The sequence below is a fragment of the Mercenaria mercenaria genome, chromosome 13 (assembly GCF_021730395.1).
Source record: "Mercenaria mercenaria strain notata chromosome 13, MADL_Memer_1, whole genome shotgun sequence".
NCBI classification, from domain to species: domain Eukaryota; kingdom Metazoa; phylum Mollusca; class Bivalvia; order Venerida; family Veneridae; genus Mercenaria; species Mercenaria mercenaria.
In genome coordinates this window covers 15508743-15517508 of record NC_069373.1, presented here as the reverse complement: position 1 = coordinate 15517508, position 8766 = coordinate 15508743, and the positions used below count along the sequence as shown (strand labels likewise).

Below are 8766 nucleotides of genomic sequence, written 5' to 3'. Positions count from 1 at the left end.
GAAGCAACCCGTCTATAATATTTTCCGTTACAGCTTTTTTTGTTGTGGACCAACTTTGCAAATGCGTGGCTTTGAGGCTGTGTTTGTAATACTCTGTGCTTCCGAAAAATCTATCCTTACCTATTATTACCTTTTGTATGGGAATGCTTCTTTTGTAGTTTCCGGTTATGATGGATCAAGTATTAAACATTTACAAAGGTAAGGAAATTTTTCGTGTTTATCTAATATTATTGCAAATGAAACACCAGGAAATCATATTCGATGCACGATTTAACACTGATAAATAATCGAGATTTTCCGTGCAACGACCAACCATTTGTTTCTTGTTAGGTTTAGAACTATGGTCATAATGACATTTTAGCGGTTCTATGACATCCATATCGCGTTCTCCTAGTGCTTTCGAACACATAAATTTTCTTGGCAAAATGTCGGGGTGAATCGAGTAATGATACACATATGTTTCATTTTGCCCAGACTAGATGTTGTGGGAGCGTAGTTTACGATTGAAATGCTGCAGTTTAGAGGGTATTATGATTGGATTAATGACTGCGATTTTTCAGAGGAGGTTATGACTCTGAAAGCGTGATTTTTGTTCATATCAGTAAAAAATAATGACAATGCTGGCACAAATTGTGAAGCCGGATAAAGATTTATTGCCACCGATATAGTACTGACTTTTGTTCACCTAAAATAAAACCAGACACCGGGATTTTAAAATAACAGTGCCATTCGCCATTTATTTGTAATTAAATTTAAAATTCTGAAATCTGGTGAGGTGGACTCCCTGGCCCAGTGGTTAAGGTCAACGATTTTGAATCACTCGCAACTGGCCGCTGTGTTTTCGAAATCTCGCTTGGGTGTAGACTCTATTCATGTGAGGAAACCATCCAGGTGGCCTTCTGAAGGTTAATGGTTCTATGCCGGTGCCGTACATGCCGCCAGGAAATAATGTCAGGACAAGCACATCTTCCTCTGTCATCAAGAATTTGAATATTGCCATTTGACATGTAACATAATATACAAAACGAACTAAATCCTACATAGTTTCCAATAAAGTAGAGCTATAGCGATACTGTTTACTATTGCATAAGATTTAAAACGGTCTCAACATGTTTCAAGGAACATACTCTAGTTAGTAGTTTCGTAATTGTTTACTAGTATTAATAAAGAACCTGACGTAATGTTTTGGAAGTATTTTATTATACAAGCAGGCAGGGGCTGATTAATAATGCATGATTAACGCGGATAAGAAGCGTTATACATGAAAATTTGAATTTTTTTATTAAGTCCGTCAATGTTTATGGTTACAATCACTTAGTAAGAAATTAGTGACAAGATATTTTAATAAAATTACATCTTACACTAAAACAAACAAATATCCTCTATATCTTTTAAACTTATTCTACACCAGGTACATCATAACATAACTTTGGAAAAAGCTATTTGTCATTTTATTATTTTACAGATTTTCCCATGGGAAACCGTTCCCATATTTCGGCCATGGGAGGACGTTCCTATGGGAAATATTTCCGATGAGAAGACTTTTAGATTATTCCCATGGGAAATATTTCCTATGGGATATATTTGCGTTAAATTAAAACCTGCGGATTAATATCAATTATCAATCACAAGTAATGAATCATAATTGATACGGCCGCCATATTGGAAAGGAGATGTTAATCGAGGAAAGGAATTCGGAAACAAATATTGAATTTATTTCAGCTGACAGTTCATTGCAAGGGTAAATTCCAATTTAACATTTTGTTTAAGTGTATAAAAGGGAAATCTTCACTGTCCCTGCCAGTGGATTAACGGATGCTGATATGTTTCTTTCTAAGGCTAAGTGTATTTTGAATCGGATAGTCGCCGGATACTGAGCACTGAAAATGGGATATTTGTTTACTGGCCTGGCAATATACTGTTTTTGTGATTAATTAATTCATTGACAGTTTTTGCCCGGCTGTACATAAATAAACCCAAAAATCTTCAACTTTAGCTGTTTAGAGCATGTTTCAACTGGGATTAAAGAATACAGACAGCATAAGTCCAGCCATCAGTTTACTTTTACTGGTAAGTGCATTAGATTCAATAGTAAATATTCAGTGAATCATTTCTTTTGATTTAATACATTTGTGAATCACCACCATGTTAGTTATGTAAATGTTATAACAAATTCAAACTGAAAAACTGTTAATGGAATAATCAACTTTGAAAGAACAGTCAACAGAAAATTCACAACGACATATGTCATGAGTCCTCAAGTTTCTAGTCACTGTCGCTTTCTGAAATCATACGGATTCTTTTGTACTGTTTTTGTATGGGGGAATGTTGACTTTCCTCCACACAACTGTTGGCAGCTTTTGGACTTGAACAGATCACCTGCTGTGAAAGTTGTTGGGTCTCAGTTCTTGAATTATGAAAGTTGAAGGTCACATTTCCATGGAAATGACTATTTTGGAAGAATCCTTTTGGCATCTGCCTTTCTGAGTTCTCCAAGCTGTTACTTTGAGCAGTGGTTGTTGCTACAGCGGAGCTAGTGGCTTTGTCTGACAGTATGTCGGAAATATTTTTGCTTTGTGCATTATTCAGTTTGCTGTAGTTATTGAGACTGTTAACATTTTTGTGTCCGGAGATTTGCACAATCTGATTGGCTGGGACTCCATCATCGGATAACTTTTGGATGAGACGCTTCCTTGCACTGAATAAAAATAAAAAAATGTTAGCTTGCTGTCTTCCTTGAATTAAATGCTGTTGTAAGTTTTTAGTGAATTACTGGAATTTTATTTAATGTTTTCCAGTGAATAATAGTGTTTTCTCAGTGAAATAAAAGTGATAATCCACAGTTTTGAAACAGCAGATTATCATTTTTATTTTTCACTGTTTTTGCCAAACTAGTTCCGGTCCTCCGTCGCGATTGAAGTCAAATTGTATATCGAGCGGTATGAATACCGGGGACCATAATGACGATGACGTCGTTAAAATGACGTCATTTGTGTTATGCTTCCTGCTGACCTTTCCCGTGATTTTCGACATTTTATAAATTGCGCAACAAAGGTAGAGTTTTACACATGAAATAAATAGAAAATTTGTTTGTGTCATTGAAATATGAATTTTATTTCATTCGTGAGCACCAAAAAAAGTCAATTTCACTTGTGGCTATGCCACTCGTGAAAATATCAGTTTTTGATGCTCACTTGTGAAATAAAATTGATATTTCACTGTAACAAACAAATATCCTCTATATAATGCGCACCCGTGTATAATGCGCATCCCCGATTTTGGCCCGAAATCCAGAGAAAAAAACATTTTTGGTCAATTTTGAGGTGGATGGAAAACAAAAGTAGAGTTTACATCGACACCGGTAATAAATTTTATCTCCGCGGTGGAGAGCAGTATCGGTCTCACGGTACTATCGATTTCTGTTTTCTCAAAAATAAAACCAATAAAATATTGTTTTATTTGTTGTTTTACCTTTTTAATTAACTATTTTGAATAAATAAACAGCAGCTGATTAAATATTTCGTAATGGAATTTTTCAAAATGACATGAGCTTCTCAATTCAAACCAATAACAAAAGGTGTGATAGTCTTTTTGTCACAAACAAATAGCCAATAATTACCGGCAATTAACGTGTCACCTCGTGTCAATTATGTTGTTCACAGTTTGATCTCGGTTAAAGATAATTCTCAATCTTTAATTAGTATCATAATTTTTGTGATTTATAAACATTTCTTTCATCAAAATACTTTTAAATTTATATGAAATTAATTTTGTTTGAAAGAAAAATAAACCATCGATCTTTTACGGAACATAACGGCAATCTTAGATTTTAGCGGTGACAGTAAGCGCGGGGAGTAGTTTCCCTTTACAAAAATGGCGGACATCGGTAACAAACTTGTTTTGAAGTTAGAAAATTGTCTATACCTGTTTATTATGCGCACCCACGATTCCCGGGTGGTCCCGGGGGTAAAAAAACTGCGCATTATACATGGGTATCTACGGTATAAGAAATCAGGAAACGTAATAGAACTATTAATAGCTTTTTCTACAAAGACACCCTCAGACGTCACAACATAATATTTTGTTATGATGTGATGCATCATGCATGTTAGGCTGACAAATTGAATATAATTTGGTTAAAAACATTAAAAATGCATAAAATAAACAGAAAATTTGTTTGTTTCAGTGTAAGAGCAAAATATATTTCACCGAGTGAAAACCATAATGTGCATTTTCACTCGTGGCTGCACTACTCGTGACAAGGCTGCACCATTCGTGACAATTTTGCATTGTATTTTTACTAATTTGTTACATTTTTTCTTTTTGTTATTTACCTGTATGGTGTTATGCGTGGTGCTTCAATCCCGGCCTCTTCTTTCATTTCATTCATTATTTTGTATATTTTGTTGATGCCCATAGCACTGTTTCTAAACCAACATTTCTGGGTGTGTCCTCCAGGAACAAGGAAAAAAGGACTTTCATCTGACATTGAAGCCTCTGGACGCTTCATGCTGTACAGCTTATACAAGTGTACTGAATCACGAACTGGGTCTTCTGGATTACCGAAAGCTTTTGGTTTAACAAGTCTGTTAAAGCAAAACAAAGTCATCTGTAAAAGGGTTGGAGCAGCATGTAATGCTATAATGAAAACATTTTTAAAAAAATTATGCTCTTCAGTGAAATACTGAAATTTATATGATTGTGAATTGATATTTTCCTGTTTCAAAATTTATCAGTGAAATAAACTTGATATTTTCACTGTTTTAAGTTATAGGAGAAATAAAATTGATATTTTCACTGTTTCAAAAGTTATCGGAGAAATAAAATTGATATTTTTACTGTTTCAAGATTCATAATTCATATTTTTACATGTTTTTGATGTTTTGGGAGTGAAATAAAGCCATTAAATGAAAATGACAATACACTAGTGTAATAAAGCTTTGATGCCAACATTGTTTATAGTACAGGAGATGTTGGTCCAATTGACTTGTTTTTGTTTTTTTTTTTTTAGTAAAAGAAATCCTCTTGTTCACAGATTTTTGGCGTCGCGTAAATGAATTAAAGCCAGTACGTAATTTGATAATATGTTATTGTGATACAGCTTTGACGTCAACATTGTTTAAAGTATTGGAGAAGTTATAGACCAATACTAAAAATTTGTTTGTTTGCTGTCTCCCTACCTACCTGCATTGTAAATGCTGCGCCCCAAATTTTTTTATTGGACAATTTTTTTTTTAAGTTTGGATAATGACAAGTGCCGCATAAATATTTCAAGTAAGCAAAATAATAAGTAAGAAAGTTTAAATTGTGTTATTTAATTTCATCCTTTTACACAACATATACAGATTTGTCTTATTTTCACAGAAGATAAATTCTGTAAGAAACAATAAAAAAAAATAAAAAAATAAAAAAATTGCCTACCCAACATTAAAATGTAGGGTAGGGAGACAGCAAACAAAGACTTTTTAAAGTGTGGCCTTACTCAAAGTAACTTTTTCATTACAGGAATGAATGTCATATTTTTTTTTTGTTTTACACACTTGTAAAACCCGAAACTGAAGTACACATATATCTGATAATGGTCAGAAGCCGTTAACATAGATACATGTACGAGGTTTATATGTTTTAAGACATAGTATGTTAAACAAAAAAATATGACATTTATTACTTTGTTTCTTTTCATATGTAGATCTACAAATGATTTCAAATCTCTGTATTGACAGTATAAATAGAATAGTGAAAAAAGTAGTCGAACATCAGGAGCAGCACAAAAGTTATCCGAATGAAATAGGGTTATTATAACAGTAGCTCGATCTGGGATGCAGTATTCGGCTCGAGTGGATTTTGCCAGATCGGATCTCACGAGGCGCGCAAGCGCCGAGTGTGATCCGACCTTGCAAAATCCACGAGAGCCGAATACAAAGTCCCAGATCTAGCTACTGTTATAATAACCCTTTTATTATATACCTTTACCTTTTTGTTTGTTGTTCTGTTCAATTTTATTTCACTCATGAGCACCAAAAAAAGTCATTTTCACTCGTGGCTATGACACTCGTGAAAATATCAGTTTTTGATGCTCACTTGTGAAATAAAATTGATATTTCACTGAAACAAACAAATATCCTCTATTTATATTTGTGACTTTCCACATTGAATTTATTAACCTTCAGACTGCTGACGGCAGGTGAGTCTGCCTTTGTGACCAGTGCAGACCAAGATCAGCATGCACATCAGTGCAGTCTGATCATGGTCTGCACTGTTCGGCATTCAGTCAGGTAATTTTCAGTGAACACCCCTTCGAAAAAAAATGGTATTGCCCAAACTGAATGACGGATCAGTATTCCTTTTAGTGTTAGAATTTACAGAGCCTTCAAGGAAAGCATCCACATCAACTGATCTGAATGTCCTTTCAGCTGCAGTAAACTGATTTTGCATTTCAACCTCATTTTCATTGTTTACATTTTCCTCATCAAAGAAGGCATCTACATCAAACAAATGGACAAATGCAAGTTCAAATTCAGGACCATTCATTTCTTGAATGTTATCCATTCTTTTGTTGTTGTTTGTTGTTGTTGTTGTTGTTGTTGATGGTAGCAGACGGGTAACAAAGGGAGGTAATAAGTAAACAAAGTAAACTAAGGGAAGTAATCATACTGGGGTAATGAAAGGGAATGATTTCAATAAAAGAAAGTAGTTCCGGCACATATCTCTATACAGTGAAAAATAAAAATGATATTTTCACTGCTTTGTAACAGTGAAAATATCTATTTTATTTCACTGATATTTTTCAGTATTTCACTGAAGAGCATAAAATAAAATGATTTATCATTTTAAGAAACAAATATATTTCCCATTCAATTTATAACATGTTCTTCCCATTAAGACCGCATTCCTATGGGAAAATGGCATTTCCCATGGGAAAGTTAAGCTTTTAATGTTGACTGCTGCTTTGTTGGTGGCATAAGATCAAATTGAAAAGTATGGCGTGCATCAGAATTTGAAGTACTTTACTTTTGCGAAAGAATTTTTAAGATAGCGTGTACAGAAGTACTTGCAGTTTTTGCCACATATTGGCGTGGCAAATTAAAATTGACGGCCATTATTAACAAACGGTGATCACTAAACAATTTCACTATATAAAAAGATTGTTTCCCTTGTGTAAAGAAAGCTAAGGGTAAGTCTCTATACTATGCTACTATGTGAAATGAGCCCGCCCGCTTAGCTCAGTAGGGAGAGCGTTGGTCTACGGATCGCGGGGTCGTGAGTTCGATCCCCGGGCGGGGCGTATGTTCTCCGTGACGATTTGATAAAAGACATTGTGTCTGAAATCATTCGTCCTCCACCTCTGATAATTCAAGTGGGGAAGTTGGCAGTTACTTGCGGAGAACAGGTTTGTACTGGTACAGAATCCAGGAACACTGGTTAGGTTGGCTGCCCGCCGTTACATGACTGAAATACTGTTGAAAAACGGCTTTAAACCCAAAACAAACAAACAAAACTGTGTGAAATGTTAAGCAATAAGTAATGTGTGCTTGGAACATGTTCGTATGCACTGCGTAAAACACCAGTTATCTTTAATAAATGCAGTTTTCACGCAAATACATAATCAAAAACTGTTTTGTTACTTGCATGTGTCTGAAAATTAATTATTCTAAATTTCGATAAAAATCCGTCGTTTCTGTCTTCCCTGGTCACAAACAAAATCAAAATACAAATGTGAAAAATAAAAGTGAAAGGTTTAGAGATACTTTGCATTTTATTTCTACACTTATGCGTAGCTTAGGTAACAATGAACGATTTATTACAATAGTTACAAAAACAAGAAGAACGTTGTAGAAAAAAAGAATTCAAGTCTGTGTTTTTTAAAGTCCACTAAACTTTATTTAGACATGAAAATGTGTCAATTTTCTGGTTCGGATAACAGTAAAGGAAAAACAAAACCGGCGGTCTATGTTAATATTACATTGCTATTATGGGCTCAAAAATACTAATTACAAGTATTTTAGATATTATTATTATTTTTATACCAGATTTATATAGCGCTTTTTTCATGTTAAACACGTTCAAAGGCGCTTTACATATAGCAAAGGCAGCCACACATGGCGCGAAATTTATCCTCTACTAGTACAGACACGGAGCGATCTGCCCAGACAGGGTGAGATAAAGTCCCCAGAACAGATAGAGAGCAATCCTTTTTTAGATACAGCCTTGTCTGGCTAACTTAGCCTAGCTCTTTGCGAATAGACACTTTAACGTGTCCGGTGTAAAGCACCGATACACGCGAAGCCGTCTTTCCTGCGAAGAACCAGTACAGGCCTTTTGTTAGGTGGGAGACACTCAAGAGCATCTTAGAAATTTCCAGTGCCTGGACCATGATTTGAAGCCCGGACCTCTGGATTGACAGTCAAACGTGTTACCACTAGACCTCCGGCCCATCTAATATGTATGTCTCGTACAACTAAGAAAAATAGTGAACGTTGCATTCATAGATAACTAAAATATTTAAATCCTATTCAGCATATTAAAAAAACACATTCTAATTCGTGACATACTGCTACCTACATGGTAAAAGAATGACATCAGTTAATAATACTTGGGTAACCTGACAGTTGAGGCATCGCATATATACCCTTGTATCTGGCATATTTAATCAAATTATCTTTTTGGTGCAAATCTTATGTAAACTTAAGACAACTAGATCGACACAAATCTTTAAATGTGAAGATACTTCTCTTAAATTTCTCAATACCTATCAACTAGTTAAAA

At 34.7% G+C, this 8766-nt stretch overlaps 1 protein-coding gene across 1 annotated transcript; it reads right to left on the bottom strand.

Annotated features, from left to right (window-relative positions):
- Positions 1 to 1972: 1972 nt before the first annotated feature.
- On the bottom strand, positions 1973 to 4468 carry LOC123558507 (uncharacterized). The gene is made up of 2 exons (XM_053521256.1): positions 4335 to 4468; positions 1973 to 2698 (listed from the first exon to the last, which is right to left on the bottom strand). The coding sequence occupies exons 1-2, from the start codon at positions 4415 to 4417 to the stop codon at positions 2266 to 2268; spliced, it is 516 nt and encodes a 171-aa protein (XP_053377231.1). The 5' UTR covers positions 4418 to 4468; the 3' UTR covers positions 1973 to 2265.
- Between the last annotated feature and the right edge of the window lie 4298 nt (positions 4469 to 8766).